Source organism: Lissotriton helveticus, chromosome 5_1, assembly GCF_964261635.1.
Source record: "Lissotriton helveticus chromosome 5_1, aLisHel1.1, whole genome shotgun sequence".
Lineage (NCBI taxonomy): Eukaryota > Metazoa > Chordata > Amphibia > Caudata > Salamandridae > Lissotriton > Lissotriton helveticus.
In genome coordinates, this window is record NC_136065.1 from 1,700,869,641 (window position 1) to 1,700,888,381 (window position 18,741).

Genomic DNA, 18,741 nt, shown 5'->3' on the forward strand with positions numbered 1-18,741 from the left:
AGAGTGCCCCTTCAAGACGGCCAGTGATTTTATCTTCACTTGTAATAGTGTGTCTATGCACATGGGACCTTCATTCCGATTACCTACTCCACACCAAAGACAGCACCTACCAATTATCTGGTTACTACTTTACCCTATCTCACACTTATTTCTTGCAAGAAGAGAGAGTAGTAGTCTCTTTGCTCCTATTCACCTCATTCATTGGCGCCGTACTTTGTGCTGCCGGGTTTCTATATCCGTCTTGGCTCTCTGGGTATATGAGGAGCTCTATAGTTCACTACAGCGAAGAACACCCCATTAAGAGGCACCGATGACCATCAAGGTGAGCCCTTCAATAGAGCTCTAAGTATCTTATTTTTCTTGGCTGTGATTTAGGCCACCCCACCGGTAATGTTCAAATTGAGGTTTATTAGATTACTCTGTGAGCCAGGCATGACGACCTCCTGCCTTGTTCAGTTGCAGTCACCTAAGATTCATTCAACCATCTATATTTGTAAGAAATAAACACATATTGCTTTATTGGTTCTGTGAACCGTATACTTATGCAGCTAATTGTGTTGTTGTCGTGTGACTTGAAATTCATACTTTATCTGCCAATGATGTCACTGGTGAATACATTACCACTTAGAAGTGGGTTACTTAAGGAGACTTTTTCTGTGCTTTATATCTATGCTTCAGTGATATATGTTAGAACCGCATGTTTATTTGGACTAAATAGTCACCCGCTTCTTTATTCCGGTTAAAAGGCGCCCCTTCGATAAAACAAAAGATTTATGGCTTACACATTATAAAATAGCTTCTTTGTACTCTAAAGGAAAAGAGGAACGTTAAACACACCGAGGACTCCTAAATAAACAATTACATTTTAAACCAACTGAAACAGAGGCTTATTTAGTATTACATTCCTGCTGACTGAGGAGTCCACAGATTTTTACTAATGTTGTGCCGGTGCAGCCAGAAAAGTGCAGCACCCCACTATTAAGCGGCATGACTAATATACAAACAACCCAGGTGGCAACAAGCTTCCCCTCTCCTTAGGAAACTGCACTGGCTCCCCATTCCCCAGGGTTGTGCATTTAAAGTTGGCCGCCTGGTGTTTAAATCCCTAAACGGTCGCAACCCCAAATTCATCGATAACCGCATCTCCCACTACATTCCCCCATGTAAACTCCGCTCAGCCCAACTCAACCTCCTCACTGTGCCTACCTTCAGGCTGAAACACCAAGGGGGATGTAGCTTTGCGACCCTGGCCCCTCGATTATGGAACTCCATCCCTCTGGAAATCAGACTTAGCATGAATCTACTCAATTTTAGAAAGTCTCTCAACACTTGGTTATTCACACTTGCTTACGAATGATCTGTACCTGGTTTGGCTACCCCCTAGTCTTCTCAGCGCCAAGGAACCAACCGGTGATCGAGCGCTTTACAAATCATTGCTAACATAACATATTATTTCCGCCCCTATTGATTGACAAGCCCAGAGACTTTACCAGCATGTATTCCTGATAAGTCTGAATCGATTGTGAAACTTAGTATCAGCAGTAATTCAGCATAGAAACCACAGATGTTCGTCACAAAATCTTACCATTGAGCTACATCAGAATTTGGACTACAAGTTTGACCTTTCCTCATCCCACCTAGAGAGAGGTAACTGTTAGAGACAAGTGGCCCCCCTTTTTTTCAATTTTTCACCCAAACTGTACCGTCAATACTTCCAAAATCTAAGAAAGAATATTTTGAATAGACTGTTTTTACACAAACTGTGGACCATTGCTAACCTGAACACTGCAACAGCCCATAAACTGGCTTGACCTCTGCCAAGCAGGCTTTCTTTCGGCCCACTCTACAGAAGCTGTCATCCTCTCGTTTGTGGATGACATGCAGGATGAGCTGGACAGAGGCATTACTTGAGCCCTCTTCTTTCTTGACCCAGCAGCGGCCGGCATAATGCACGGGTAGAGGGATTATGATTGCTGTAGAGAAGGTAAAAAATTTGATTAAAATATAATCTCTTTAGAGATGCTCTAAATGGGCATCTGGCCTCAAAATCCCAAGCTACAAGAAAAAAGCCATGGGTGGCACATCTTTCTCTGTTCAAGCAGCCAAACTATGGAACTCTTTACCCCCCAACATAAGATCCACCGACAACCACCCTGTCTTCAGAAAACTACCTCAAGAATTGTCTCTTCCCCACATAAGCACCATACCCAAACAGAAATTTACATCATATCCCTCTGCATATAAGCATTTATTTTCACTTAAGATATGTACCTATCTGTGTGTATTGCTTTGTATAAACTTGTAAAATAATTATGTTGATTTAAAAAAAAAAAAAGAAAGAAAAATCATCTTTGGTCTACATATACTTGCTTCCTTGGTGCATCTATGTACCTCCATGTACTTGGATCTGTGTATCTGTTACTTTTCTCCCGAAAAAGCATATTCAATGCACTACCCTATTTCTCATCATGTACCTCTATCAACTTCTTTAATATACATATTCTTAACTCCTTTATGCATCTATATACTTTCAATGTACTTATGGATCTATATATTTATCACTTTTTTCTAATTTGGCATTTCCAAGGCACTACCCTATTTCTCAGCCTATATTTATCTCAATATATCTGCAAGTCCAACTTTCTGACTCATCTCAAACTACTTTCTACTACTCTTTCCAATGCACTACCCTATCTCTCACCCTATACATCTATCAATATAGCCTCTACATCCACTCTCTCATTTATCCCAAACCCCATATCACTACTAAGATCCTCAAAATAACCCTTCATAGACTCTCTCCTCTTTTTTACTATACCGATCCCCCAAAACTAACCTCTCTAAACTCTTTCCTCTGTCTCTTCCCCTCCAAAAACCCTTTTTACTCATCTAAAAGCCTCCTCCTACTGCTATAACCTAAAAAAAGAAAGAAAAAATCTTTCACTCTTCTATCCCTCCACCATTCTTTTCAATCAAAATAACAGACTAACATGTTCACTTCTCAAATTCCATATTCCACTATACTAACTGACTACTAATCCTTTATGGGTTCCAGAGTAGCGTGCTACTCGCCAATAAAGCGTTTCAACACCCCATCAGGGTTACAAGCGCTAGATAAATGCAAACCTTTTTTACCCTTTTCCACCCCTCCCCACCCCTCCCCAACCCTTCCCAACCCTTCTCAATCCAAATAACTGACTAACATATCCACCACTCAAATTACTTCATATTTCACTAAACCGACATTTCCTCACCCTACGAACAGAGCTTTAGTTGAGAATCTTTAGTGAAATCTTATGTTGGTACCACTGTTGGAGTCCTGTGCTTTTCTAAAGCCGAAGTGAGCTTGCCTGTGTAACCAATTCATGTCAAGGTGTGTGTATGTAAATTGCAAACCTGCCTTAAGAGACATCATGTGGCGCTGTATGTGTGGAATGCACCGTATTTTCATTTTTTAAGCAAAAGTTTGCAGTGATGTTTGCACTGCTATTTGTCACTGCACTCATATGCGCGGTCCGGTTCTTGGCGCACATAGCATTGGCTGCAGAGCACAGAGACACAACACTGACCCACACAGAGGAAAAAAATTAGAGGGAACATTGCAAAGCACCCTGGACTTCCCTGAGAGATCTCATGTTTTCAGAAATGTTTTGGTTTGGTAGGTTTCCCTGGGTGGCTCTCAAGCTTGAGCCCAAATACAGCAGCTAACCACATTACCAAATCAGGTCCCTTTTTCGATGGAAAATGTTGATGGCTCTACATTGCATATTGGGTCCTTTCTTGTCACAGGTGCTAGACCCACCCACACAAGCATTTTTTTATTGGCTTATGTAGGGAAACGTTGTTTGGTAGGACATTTGTGGCTCCCCACAGATTCCACAACTTTCCGTCCCATAAAACTGAAGCAAATGTGTGTTTTTAGCCAAAGGTTGAGGTTTGTAAGGGCTTATGGGTAGAGAAACGTGGTTAAATCCAAACAAGTCACCCCACCCTTGAGTCCCCAGGTGTCTAGCTTTTAGAAATGTTCTTGTTACTAAGTTTCCATAGGTGCCCACTGAGTTCGGGTCCAAAATCCACATTTCCCCATATTGCAAAAAATGGTCAGTTATGAGTGAAAAAATTAGATGTGTACTTGTTGCATTTTAGGCCATTTTCTGTTGTGGGCGCCAGGCCCACCCACACAACTGAGGTACCATTTTTATCTGGAGATGTCGGGGAATTCTGGGTGGTAGAAAATATGTGTCTCTGCAGATTCCAGAGGTTTCCCTCACAGAAATGTGAGGAAAATGTGTGTTTGTCATCAAATTTTGAGGTTTGCAAGGGCTTCTGGTTTGCAAGGACTTCTAGTTAATAAAACCTTGTGAGAGTGACACAAGACACACCTCACTGGACATTCCTCATATCTAGTTAACAGACATGTCTGTTTATGGTAGGTTTCCCTGGGTGGCAACTTAGCTAAGCCAAAAATCCCTAGCTACCCACATTGTAAAAATCATATGGATTATTCTAGGTGAACTATGCTTTCTCCAGGTCAGGTTTTGGAGCATGTCTCAGGCGCTGGGCCCAGCTACACAAGTGGGGTACTGTTTTAATAAGATGACATTTGGGAGCACAGGATTTTAGAACATGTATTATATCTAATTGGATTTCTCTGCCTTTTTGGCTTCCAAATGTTAGCCAGTGTGCAAGAAATAAAACATTTAACAAAATGCTCTCTGTAGGAAAGTGCTCCTTTTTGACGATTACCCCCACTTTTTTGCTCACTTGTACTGATGTTCTTAACTGGATAAGCACTGGGTTTCTACTAAACAGGCCCTAGTGCAGTTTATCTAAAAACATGCTCAATTGTGCCCCAGTTGACAAGGACTTTAACACCACTGTAAGTCCTTAGTAAATGTTACCTTTGGTACCCAGAACATGGGTACTAAAGAGGGTTCCTATGGGCTGCAGCATGTATTATGCCACCCAAAGGGACCCACACAAAGACTGCAATTGCAGGATGTGTGAAAGGCTGCAAGCCCTTCCGAAAACACAAAATAGCACACTCTCTGTGTGCAATGCTCATGTACACTGCATGTCTCATATGTAAGTCACCCTCACAGCAGGCCCTGGAGCATTAAGGCAGGGTGCATAATATTACATGTGAGGGCTCTTCTGGATGAGCAGATAATGCCCCTGTGATGTCTCGTTCCAATTACTAAGACACTGCAAGCGATCAGGAAGCCATCTTAAGTATATGTAATGGCCACTGGTCATTATGAGTTACCCAACTACATAATTACTTCACTGAAAATAATTGTGTTTGGTATCAAACACCTCTTCTCAATAAATATATAATGATGCCAGTATCAGATTTATTACCACATTATTGAGGTACCCCTGAAACCCTACTAGTCCTCTAGTCTGTTGGCTGACTGGTATCGTCCAGCCTGCCTCCACGCTCTCAAAAGCCAGAAACAATGCCTGAAACAATGCCTGCTCCAGAGGAAGGTGGTAGCACCTCCTCCAGCAGGATGGCTAGTGATTTAGCATATCAAGGCCAGAGGCTTCAATGCCTCTGCCACCTTTGATATGCACCAGCGGCTCCCCTCCCAAACCTGTGGAATGCCCCCTGCCCTTGGGCCCATTTGGCACCAGAGTAGGTGGGAAATTAGATCGTAGGTGTGTTGCACTTTCAGGCTAGGCACACCACTAAGGTGGGCCACCTGAAGTGGAAAACATAAAAAGGGTTTCACTGTTTTGGATTTGGTAAAATTAGGATATCTGGATCATGAATATGCCCACTCTCCACAGGAAGTGGTCATATAAGTGGAGTAGTCACCTCACGGATAAGTATCCTACACTCCCCTAAACAACCCGAAATTCAGTATATAGGGGTCCCCCTGACACCAAGAAATAAGATTCATCTACCTGGGAACAGAAGAAGGACAAAGAAGAGCAGTCACTGTGTGAACTGAGGACTTACCCTGAACCCTGCCGTTCTGCTAGAACCTCAGCAATTGCAACAATCTGTCCAAAAAGTTTTACATCCTCTTAAGTCTTGAGAGGACTGTCCAGTGCTTTGCCAACCAAAGTTATCCCAGTGCATCTGCAGACACTGACTGCACTTGCCCACTTCTTTGTTTTGCCGGCCATCAGGCTCACAGAGGAAGCTTCTCACCAGAAGGAGGTGGCCATTATTCCGAGAGATCAGCCCTCTCTTTCCAATGAGTTTCCAGACACTAGACACTCCAGGAGGCTCCTGCACCAATACCCTGGGTACCTGAGCATTTGGCGCAACCAAGGCTCCTTGAGTGTCCAGCCTGGACACCACCACCGAAAAACTGATCTGCCGTCGAGGGACTTCAGGTCTGATGAGGCCTACACCGAGAGTGGCCCTGCTGCCTTGTTTTCTTTCCCTTCCTAGGTCAACCCAAGTACCATAAGAGCCTCCAATGCAAGTGGCCAGCCAGCCAAACTCCTCTACACCCGAGCCCCACAGCCCGGGTTCACAGAAACCAACTGCGTCCCCTCGCTCCAGAGACCCTAACGAGTCAAGCCCTTCTATGGGTTCTGCCAGACTAGCCTCTGTTCTTTTTACAGGTCCCTTTAAATTTTAACCATTCTTGACGCTACCATCGCAAAGAATACCTCTCCTCCCGGACACACCAGGGCAGGTAAACCCAAACTGCTGGTGGGTACTTTGGACATTGGGCTCCAAGCACTTTAAATCCTAAAGGGCACTTTCTAAAACTGAATGTTAATATATGTTTTCAGTATATGTCTGTTCCTCCCTTAGGATAACATTACTGCGTTTGAGGCTCATGCCTCAAATCTGACAGCTTTGCTATTTTTCAGTTTTTTCTTTAAAAACTATAACACCTAAGGTACTTCCCTGATCCCGAAGATCTTTGTGTCTAAAACTAAATAAAAGTCTGTTATTTTTCTAAATTTGTTTTGGATTTCTCTTTTTTTTTTTGCGTGTGTTTCATTTATTGAGTTTGGGTTGATGGAGCCTCCAGGTCCAAAATAGTATGGATCTTGGGTTGTAAGGGTTGAACTTGGCCTCCACCAACAAGGTGGCTCAGGTATACAATAAGCCTTGCCCAATCTGGCACTTTCTTGCCTTGATAGTGGGTCATATCTTCTGCATGCAGGGCCTCATGGCCCATTCCTAGGTGGATCAGTTGATCCTGCCAAATGGAGCTATAGACAACGTCACATGCTAAACACTCCCCTCTGATAAGCCTAAGTTGCTCAACCACACTACCACGAGTAGAGCACTTTTGATTATTAAAGTAAGCCCCTGTAAACCAATAAGAGTCGTCTGTTCTTTTTGCATGGTGTACCCCTACATTGGTACACTACATAATTAGCCAGCCTCCTACACCCTCCGAATCACATGATAGCGTGGGTAACTCCAAATTCAGAGGTGTTCCTAAACTCGTATCCTCTGTACGTTTCAGAAATACATAGGTTTGTTTTGTTCCCATTTATTATTCTTTATAAATTGTCAAATGAACTGCTGTTTAATTGGTATACAATGAAAAATCATTGTAAAGTGAAGCTTAGTTATTGGCTTTGGGTATCCTGTGTATTTGGGAAATCTACAAACTCTATATACTGCTGAGAAGAAAAGGGTCTAGCGGACCCAATGGCGTATTGCTTTTGTAAATAGGCCATCATCAAATGAAATTGCAGATAAAAATGTCAAAAATTGCGTTTTTTCCTACTCATTTTCATTTTGTTTTTTATTTTGGCTAGTTAGTGATTTTAGTATCCTTCAGGAAACCCTTGAGGTAGCTACACAAATGGCTCCCTGGGAAATTCAGAACTTTGGCTAACTTTAAAAAATGTATAGATTTGGGTATCAGCACTGGGTTTTGCACATATTTCCACCACAACCTGCAAATAGGTTCACACCACACTCATTAGGAAAAATTGACTACCTCTTAGAAAAATGCGAAAACTGGTAAAAAAATGGGGTTGTGTTGCAACTACCTTTGGTCCTGAAAGCTAAGATGGTAGTCCAAGCACAGAAAACATTTTGTTGAAGCCATATTTAGAAAAAAAAAGTTTTCTTTTCCCCGTCATTCGCAAACATGCCCCCAAAATACAAAGTGTAGCCATGTTTTGACTAATTCCTTGGTCCTTTCTAGGGTCCCCAAACCCTGGGCACCTTTAAAATCCCCTGGACGTTGGGGAAAAAGGGACAGAAATTTGACATGTGGAAGAAATGTTATGAAGATTTAGCAAAAGGCACCCAAGATAGCAAAAACAGTGATTAGCATTCTGGGTTAGACCTGGGACCATTGGCGTGGGTCTCCCTTCCATTTTTTGCTGTTGCCTCATGTGTTTTTGCTGGTTATAGATGCTTTGGGCACTGTGCCACTGCTATTCAGTGCCACAGTGCAAGTGCTCCCTATGGTAAATTGATGTATGGATTAGTGGCTGCATGATTGGCTGGTTTAGTTTATTTGTCAGACCCTAGTACAGTGCTCAGGGCTTGTAAACCAGATGCTGCTGGTGGGCTTGCAGCACTGGTTGTGCCACCCACAGAAGCAGCCTGTAAAGTGTGTCTTAGGTCTGCCATTGCAGAACCTGTGTGCCGTCTGGTACTGCCATGTTGACTGGACAAGTGCACCCACTTGCCAATCTTTACACCTTCCCTTTTCTGCATATTAGTCGCTCCTATGGTAGGCCAAAGGGCAGGGTGCATTATAGGTAAAAAGTAGGACATGCCATGATGTTTGGCATGTCCTAATAGTGAATTACAGCCATTTTCGTTTTTCACTATTGCAAGGCTACCTGTTCCCCGTATGCCAGAATGGGCAGTTTGATTATAACATCTTACAATCCTAACTGACTCAGGAAACTAGGTAGACATTCAAGTTTGGGATGCCTGAACTCGGAATGATAAAATACATCTTTTAGTTAAGTTGGTTTCAACATTCTGTGTTTGAAAATGCTACTTTTAGAAAGTAGCTATTGTCTTGCCTAACTATCCAAGCCTGCCTCTGCTAGGTTGTGTATTCCTTGTCTAGGATCTGAGTGACAGGGGCTGGGGGATTCCAGGACACAGGGTGAGTCAGCCCAGGGTTGAATAGAGCTATCTGCATTTAGATGGGTGGGGGGAGTTGCACCTGGGACTTGAATAGGGCTGTGCCTGCCTTCCACAATGCTGGCTCCACCTCCTGTTGTGCGTCTGATGTACCTGGCCCACACTGTCGAAGGAAAGAAGGATTCTTGTCAACAAAGTGCTCCAGGACTGAACAGAACTGGTTTGGACGAGGCACAGACACTCTCTGCCTTCAGAGACAAAGGAATTTGGTGTATTAAAGATGGGACCAGACCCCAGAACTTAAGATCACTTCTGGAAACAAGAATAACCTTTGCTGAGGAGAGAAGCCAGAGAGAAATTGAAGGAGGAGACCATCCCTAAGCTGAGTGCTGTTTGGGGGATTGGCCTGCAGGGGTTGTCTGACTGCCAAAGAAAGGAGAAAGGACTTTGTGCAACTTTCATCATCTTGTAGAAGATCTCCAAGGGCTTGGAAATTGAGCTTGCCTCCTGCTGAAGTCTCAGGGTTAACAGACGTCACCAACCAGTTCCCCTGTGTTACCTTGCTGGAAATTTGAAGTGCCTGCTGTTGTGCTGGGCCTCCTGAGAGACTGTGTGTCGCTGGGAGCTGGAAGCACGACTCACGGAGAAGATGAGTGTCGCTGGGAGCTGGAAGCGCGACTCACAGAGAAGAATCGTGTCGCTGCTGCAGCCGCGGACGTCGCAACACTGAGTAACGGTGTCGCCGCTGTCGCCATCGCATCACCGAGAGCGCCACACATCACTGGAGAAAAGTTTCGCCATGGCAGCAGCAGACACCGTCGCATTGCCGGAGAAGCGTGTCGCAGGGCCTGTTGTGGCTCAGAATATTCACAGAGTCACTCGCACGGCCATCGGGCATGCACGCATCACCCCATCGTTGTCGCATCAAGAAGAAGACGCCATTTTTGTTGCATTGCACTGGATCATCATCGCATCGCGGCACTGCGAGTCGCACCGCCACAGAAGCGCAGTAAAAAACCGATGCATCGCCTACCCACGCGTAGAAGAACCGGCGCATCACCTCCGCTCTGGTAAGGAACTAACGCATCCCTGTCCCCTACGCAGCAGTAGGGAACCAACACATCACCTCCCCCGGAGTAAGGAAGCAACGTATCCCCGTTCTTGCATGTAAGGAACCGACGCATCACCTTCCCTGCAACTCTTTTGTTTGTATAGCGTTACGCATCCAAAGGTACACTGAATGTAAAGTGTCGCATTTACCATCTAAAGTGAACTAAGCTATTTCTACCCTTCTAAAGTACAGTATTGTGGATTTATGTCATTTATGATCTTGTGTTATATCTATATAAAAATACTAATTTTTGATATACATCCTGTGTGGTGTCCATCTGTCGTGCTGTCATTATATTACTGCATGTGTTCACAAATGCTTAACACACTGCCTCTGAGATAAGCCTGTCTGCTCGTGCCAAGCTACCAAGGGGGTGAGCAGGGGTTAATTTAGAAGTGTAGCCGCTTACCCTGACTAGACGTAAGGGTCCCTATTTGGTCAAAGGTACCTACCTCTGCCAACTAGAGACCCCCAAATCTAACAGAGTAACTACTGAGGTTTCCTAGACTGGCTCAAGGGAATAATTTAAGCATGTGAACATATGAAACGTAGCAATGCTAGATAGCTGTAGTTATAGGTATGTCACTTTTTCGCCTGTTTGTATTAGACCTTTTGATTGTAGTGTTAGGCAGGTGATTATTCATTCAGAACCTGACAACCAAAATATTGTGAATATTTTGGTTTAGATAATAACAGAGCTTTTCATGAATAGGCTGTGTGAGTCAAGGTTTTGAGATGCACAAAGGTGTTTGTGGTATTTGAAAATGAGCCCAACTTGAAAATCAGGTTCAGTTAACCAATGCTCTAAATTATCAGCAGGGCAACACACAGTGCTTTATAAAAAACGCCTGACTAAAAAGCTCAATTTGTCTTTCTAACATGTTCTTGCTTGTCTGGTGCTATGTGTCCTCCCACACTTATATGTTTCTTTTCACCATTGCAGCTGAAGCCACAGGAAAAAATGTATTTCAAAGGCCTGAAGGAGACTGCACAGAAATACTTTGACCACATTGGACAGGTGGGTGCTTTAACAAGAACATTTTACTCCAGATTCAAAACAGTGCTTATCTAGTAAGTTCAGCCTTAGTCACCGCCCTTTGGAAGAGTCTCAGAACATGTTTTACTGATCGTTTGAAAGATCAGCAGAGCACTACTGCACTAGGAATTTTGAGGGTTTTTAGTATAACATGCTTCCAAAACTCTCTGCAATTCCTGGCCGTGCCAGTGACTTTGTGGTATCCATCTGGACTGATATTAGTCCTTGTGAATGCTTTTAATATTTGTCTTTGATTCTCTTTCCATTGCATTGGTGCTATGGTGAGAAAACAAACTTGACAGGAGTAATGCAACATTTTGTTGTTTCTAGGGCCTGCAGTTTGCCAAAAAGTAGAGTGTGGGCACAACAATCGGCTATATTAAACTGAAGAACTGCCTTCCTACGGCATTTATTTAGTATTTTTCTGGCCCAATAATGTTTTTTTAGGGCTAGCATGTTAGAGCCCTAGCTTGAAAACCGTGATTCTCCAACATTGGATCTTTCCTATGGTCACAGGCTTAAATTATTCCCCGTCATCAGGCTGGGAATTCGTAGTACATTATAGCAGTAAACAGTGTTAAAACAAGCATTGGCATAGCCAATAGGTCTCGCCTTTGGGACCTTATAAGTGTTTTGCCAGAGCTATTGTCTTTGCCAATGTGTTTAAGTTATGTTGTAGCGCAGTGTGGCTGCTGTGCAGCATGTTGAAAAATTATAGGCATTTTTTTACCTAATATATAACCAAGTAAACATTATGTACAAACGAACGACCCTATTAAAAAAAATTAACATATACAATGTCTTCCAGTATGTCTGTCCTGGCACTGCGGCGGAGCTGTGCTGATGCTCAGGTGATGTTGAGTTACACTGACATGGTGCTGAGGTGGTGCTGTACTTGTGCGGAGGTGGTGTTGAGTGATGCGGAGGTGGTGTTGAGTGATGCTGAGTTGGTGCTGTGCTGGTGCTGCACTAATTCTTAAGTGGTGATGCATTAGTACTGAGGTGGTGCTGCGCTGAGACTGTGATGGGACTGCACTGGTGCTCCGTTTGTGCTTTGCAGGTGGTGGTGCACTGATGCGGTGGTGGTGCCATGCTGATACAGAGGTAGTGCTGTGGTGGTGTTGAGTGATGCTGAGGAGATTCTGCCCTGGTGCTGAGGTGGTGCTGAGTGATGCTGTGACGGTCACCCCTAAACTAACGGTTTAGTAGAAAGGCTAAACAGAGTGATTTGTAATTGTATACGGTGGGCTCTCACACATAAAGTCATACCTGTTGCTGTCAGAATGATGCTGTGGTTCACCACAATCCTCCACAGGTATGTCACCTTTTTAATTGCTCAAAGGGAGGAAAGCATGTTCCGAATTCAGAGCAGCATGGATGTCTAAATGGTTTAAAAACAGATTATCTGCACAAGAGTTAGATGAGATGGTAAGAAACAAAGTAGAATCTTCTCAGGCCAAGCAAAAGGTGTACATTGACAAAAGGAAACACGTTGCTTGCAAGAAATTTGCTGTGGTTGACGTAGTTAAGATAAAGAAAACAGGATTTGTACGTAAGGGTGACTCAAAGTTCAGTGAACCTGTACTCATTGACAAAATCTGTGGGAGTGCTGTTCGTGTGAATTGTTGCAACTGGAGGAACATGAATAAAGTTGTAAGGGTCGATACCCAGGTGCCTGACAATACCCCACAAAGTTTGGATGCTGGAGGAAGAAAGTCTGTAAGTGTAAATCCCAGTACCTCTTGTGTTGAATGTGTTGAATATGTTCCTCATAGTACTCTGAGAAGAAGCGTGAGGGACATGAGACTGCCTGTTAGATTCAGGTCACTGCTCCTATTATCTCTTCCTCTCTCTCTCTCTTCTTTTCTCTCTCTCTCTCTCTCTCTCTCCATTTTTCTCTCTCTATCTCTCTCCCTCTTCTCTTTCTCCCTATGTAAGGAAAAGAGATATATGCCCCTTGCGCGTGGACTCACTGTTATGTCACCGCTCACGCTGCTCCCTGGCTCGACACTGAGGATTTTGACAGTTGGTATGACACAGTTGAGGATTCCATTAGTGAATGGTGAACACTTGCCTCGCTCTCTGTGGGATCTACCGATGTAATGAAATAAAGCTTTGTGTTGACTTTACTTCAGCTCTGGGTAATTACTACAGAATCATTGTATATCTTTAAAGGTTTAGCACAGCCTTAGTTGTTTTACAATTTTATCCTGCTAGAATGTTTCAGTGCATGCATCTTAAAGTATAGTATGTAATCACTGAAAACATCTACTGTTATACATCTATAGCTTTGGGAGTTAAAAGTTAAGTCTTCCACCTTCCTCTAATGACAGTACAGTTTAGGGTACTGCTTGCTATTTTGATTCAGGCATGTGAATCTATGAACGAGACCGCAATACTGGATACGAAAATATGTTACTTACCTGTAACTATTGTTATCCAGTATTAGTATCTTTCACAGATTCACATGCAACCCACCCTCCTCTCCTTGGAGGCAGTTCTCGTTAGTCTTTGGACCCTTACTTCCCACTTGTGCTTAGAAAATCTGAGAAGAACTTGCCGCTTCTGGGAGTGTTCTAGAGGGTGCTAACAGGTGACTACCTGGAGGCCAACATTTGGTCCTTTTTTAAAAAGGACATAGATAGGCTACTGTTTAGATGGCCCTGGGCCATTATAGCCTATGAAGTGTTTGAAGCACTGCCTAAATATTTTACAGTGGGACTCCCATCTCGACGACGGGGAATGATTCAGGCATGTGAATCTATGGAAAATACCAACACTGGATGACTGTAGTTACAGGTAAGTAACTTATTTTCTTCTCTGGGTCGAAACGTCGAGGTTAAACAGAGGTGGATATGTAGACCAGACTACATATCCAAGCAAGGTAGGACATCTGCTCCAACATATATATGTTTCCTTTGGACACCATATTGAATAATTTATGTATTGTATGTTAACATCTCTAATTGTCTCTCATTCTTTTTGTATCACAGTTTTGTTAAATTTCAGTCATGTTTTTTGGTTTATATAAATGTTATACAGCAGCCCTGTATGTGCCTTTGATATGTCACTATTTGTAAGATTTCACAATATATGAAGAATAATATACAGTGCCTTAAATCCATACCTTGTTAGTGTCTTGGCTTACTCATAGGTAACAATTAGTAAATACCTGTTGTATTGATGTTATTCCTGCTAGCCCTATGGATTAGAGGCATTCAAACAATTAATGTAGAAGAAATACAACACTCCCTACCGAACCGATTTTTATTACATTCCACTAAACATCCCAGGTTCTGCGGAATACTGGGTTTACCCGATTAGCTTTAATAATGGTTACCAGCAAGATTCTGTACCTCATAATTCAGACCCCTATATTTCACCTTCATACAGGTGGTCCAAGTACCTGTGGAAAATGTTATGTCTACATTGCAACACATCATAGAACTTTCCAAAGATTGATTCAAACATTTCCAGCGGGTCAGCCTCCTCAACTTACAATTCTTACTGTCCCCATCTCAATTCCTCTAGCTGCCTCTTTGCCATCTACACCTCCTTGCTTATCTTCTCCAACTCTAAGGGAACCATCTCTCAGGCTAGTCAGTAGGCAGCTTGTCCCTCCAACTCGTGAGGACATGGACGATGACAAACGTAAGGCTAATTCTGTAAATTCGAATGTAGATGAGGAAGGAGAACTTTCACAAGGAAAAAGTAGAGGTACTAATAAAGGAGATGACTTCATCATTCCAAAGGATTATAATAACATGCTCAATCCACTGGATTCATAAGATGATATATACTGATTTCATTCTTTAATGGAAATGCTGCCAAGAGGTTCAGCCTGCAGATGACATCATTAGAAAAGCAATGTTTCCCTCCGTAACTTTAAAGAACAACCTTGAAAATCGATAAAATCCATACCAATCCGAGATTTTTTTCAGGTCTACCATACTAAAACTAATGAAGACACCTGCTACCATTCCAGCAACTGTACCACTTCTGAAGAAAAAGTATAAAGCACCAGATTTAACACCATTTTGTCTTACTGGGCTTCCAAAACCGAACTCAGTGATAACATCGGCTATCTAAGAGACCATTTACACCATCCTCTGGTCCTCCAGACATGGCTAGTAGATGTATTGATAATTTGGGCCAAATAATTAGTTCACTGGTAGCAACTTCTACAAAAGTAGCCAATGCGCTGGCAATTTTGGGATGTTACGATCACCAGATGTGCCATGACATTGCACCGTTACTTGACCTCAAACTTGAGATAGAAAAGACACTGCTTAACCTGTACTTAAGAAGGGAGAAACTACTTCAGCAGCCATCACTGATGTAAATGTAAATGTAGTTGAGCTTATATAGCGCACAGCTACCCGCAGTGGGTTTCCCGGCGCTTGCTTAGGGAACCCTTCCTGGTATTCCCTTGTGAGATAGCAGGGTATCCACAAGGTGAAAGTCAGGCATCCCGCCACGAGGGGCCGTTGTGGAGTTGTGGAGATTAAGCAATGGGCCGTTGTGGAGTTGTGGAGATTAAGCAAGCTATTGCCCAGAGTCGCAGAGTGTGAACCCGTGAGTCGAGGAGGCACCGGGGCGAGAATTATCGAGTCCGTGGAATTTTTTAGCCCAAGACCCCGCCGAGGCGGGGAATCGAACCCTGGTCCAGGACCGATCTCAGCTTCCGGGTCTGCTGCCTCTAACCCCTGAGCCACACTTCTCCTGAAGGGAGCAATGGATGCCTCAAACTCAGGTTTTTGCCTGCTTGCAAGGGGACCTGTTTTGAAAAGGCAAAGCTTGCTAAGATCCACAGCTTTCTGTCCTGAAGTTCAGCCAAAATCAAGCCATCCCTTTTGATGGCTTCACCCTGTTTAGGAAAGATGTGGATGAGGCTCCCCAAGGTCTCAAAACAAATACAGATACAGCAAAAGTATGAGGTGTTCTACAGTACCCTAGTTCTGATGAACAAGTTAATTACCATCGGTAACACTTTCTGCACATGGCTGGGTTCCAACTGGAATAGGATGGTGAGCAAAATAACTATGGATTTAGGCCCAGATCTCTGTACTGGGGTGAATGTGTGACATTGTTCTGCATTCTGTCCATCAATTGTTGTTTAGGGCTCGCCCCTTTTCTATTTCGCAGAAATAGAAAACAGGGGTGAGCCCTTATGTCACTGATCTGCCTCTTTCCCCAAAGGCTCTATTCAGGCAGCTGATTGGCTCTCTTCAAGCCGGATTCCCAACAGTTCACGAGAAATAGAATCACGTGACAAGCTCCTCGTGGACGAGCTTGCACGATCCTTCCCCCTGCCAGCAGCATTTGGCACATCAAAGGCTTCGCTGCCACATCCACAATTGAAGCTACGATCAAAGGCTTCCGCTGCCCCGCCCCCGCCGTCACTTATTCAGGGCCGCAGGCCCTGCCTCGCTTCCCGGCTCTGCTGTAACCACATGCAACTGGACGCCCGTCACTTTTTCAGGGCCGCAGGCCCTGCCTCGCTTAATCGGTGCACCCTTTTATTGCCTCGCTTCCCGGCTCTGCTGTAACCACATGCTACTGGACTCCTGTCACTTATTCAGGGCCGCAGGCCCTGCCTCGCTTCCCGGCTCTGCTGTAACCACAGTGCGCACTAATGAAATGCACCTCGAGAGTCACAGTTAGTTCTTTGTCCTCCATTTGCTTCAAGCACCTAAATAAAGTATTTCTTGTTCAAAAACTGTCAGGAGCTGAATCCCGGACCTTGGCGCCTGCCTAGTGTAGGGACTACGTGTCCCAGAAGTCCAGGTGACAGAGAGGCGGGAGTTACTTATTCGTACTGAACCCGGAAGTCGGGTTGTACAGGATTCTGAAGGTGGTGGGAACTAGCGGTGCGGCTGCCCGTTAGTCGTGAGGCTTTCTGTGGTGCTTCGCTGGATTTTCATGCGAAGACACGGATGGCTGTTTGACCCCAGGCGGGGTAGAAACCTTTAGCCTAATTTTGGAGGCTTAGTGCGGGGGCGTTTTTCCTCGCTGCAGCGGAGTGGTGTGGTACTTCGCCAGGACAGCTTGGGCGAAGACACAACCACCTTGGTAGTTTGGATTTCCAGACCGGAGGAGGCGGGTCGGCTGTCTCGCGCTGAGGCGCTGTGGTGCTTCGCTGAAGTGGAAGCGAAGACACGGCCACCGGTCAGTGTTTTCTTTTTGTATGTACTGGAAGAAAGAAGGCTGAGGAAAGCCGTTTGGAGGACAAAGTATTGAGGACACGGAGGGGAGCCGTTTGCTGACCACAGGGAGCCCAGGGTCACTGTAGACTCCATTATCGGTTGGCGGTAGGCAAACGTACTTCTATTACCCCCTGACTACCATGGTTTAGGGTTCTTTAATTACTTGTTTGTTTTCGGGCTCTGGCGCATCCACAGTATATCCAGCTCTTACTTCTGTGATTCAACAGGAGGAGAGGTTAAGTGACCCTTGGTTTATTCTCGTTGTTGGAACTGGTGGAACATTATATGAGTGCTACCGGAGCATGTGAGTACGATACCTCTCAGGGGACACACGCACGGGAAGAGCGCCAGGTGACCGCGTGGATTGTTCTGCACTGGTGCTAGTATCAAGGTACGAATATCGTCACATTAGAGAAGTCTCATTAGAGAGGGGGTCTTGAAGTGGTAGTAACGGTTGTTCCTTTGTTTTTTAGGTTAGTACCTTTCCGGCCGCGCCATCCCGGCCTTAAACCATTTTTCCCTCGCCAGACCACCTCTAAGCTCAGGGTACGAGGTGAACCGAGCTTGGGAAGGTCTGGAGGTGGACCCTTTTGAGCATCACCCGGATCCCGAAGAGCTGGGAAGAACCCGACAAAAACGGCTAATATGAACAAATGCCACTCAGCCATGCAACGCCAATCTCACCCATGCAGCTCTACTCACCCACGCAGCGCCACACTCACCCATGAAGCGCTACTCACCCATGCAGCTTCACTCTCACCCACGCAACCCCACTCAGCCACGCAACGCCACTCATTCACAAAACGCCACTCACTCACACAACCCAACTCATACAGCACAACTCTCACCCACGCAGCACAATTCTCACCTACGCAGCGCAAATCACACCCACGCAAGTCCACTCAGCCACGCAACGCCACTCAGACACGCAACGCTAATCTCACCCACGCAGCTCTACTCACCCACGCAGCACCACTCAGCCACGCAGTGCCACTCTTAACCACAAGCATGTCTGTGTACTCCCTCCAGCTGGACCCCAGCATATCCGTGTACTCTTTAACAATCACACACACATGCAAATTTGCAACCCCACTCACCCACGCAACGCCACTCAGCCACGCAACGCCACTCATTCACAAAACGCCACTCACTCACGCAATGCAACTCATACAGCGCAACTCTGACCCACAACAGGCACACACACACACACATCAACAGCCATCAGTGCACACTTTCACCAGGCATACACACCACCGGACAACAATGCACACAAGTGTACATCAAAGTCATACAATGTACATGCTGTATTACATTGACCTGTTATCTATCAAAGGTTAACGACATGCAC

General features: G+C 44.6%; 1 protein-coding gene across 6 annotated transcripts in view; it reads left to right on the forward strand.

Annotated features, from left to right (window-relative positions):
* The window catches only part of RNF212B (ring finger protein 212B), a 1,495,999-nt gene that overhangs the window by 285,473 nt on the left and 1,191,785 nt on the right, over positions 1 to 18,741 (forward strand). For all 6 annotated transcript variants that reach the window (XM_078641360.1, XM_078641359.1, XM_078641361.1 and 3 more), the window contains one exon: positions 11,095 to 11,169. In XM_078641360.1, coding sequence (XP_078497486.1) covers positions 11,095 to 11,169 — 75 coding nt within the window. The remainder of the gene's footprint in view (positions 1 to 11,094; positions 11,170 to 18,741) is intronic.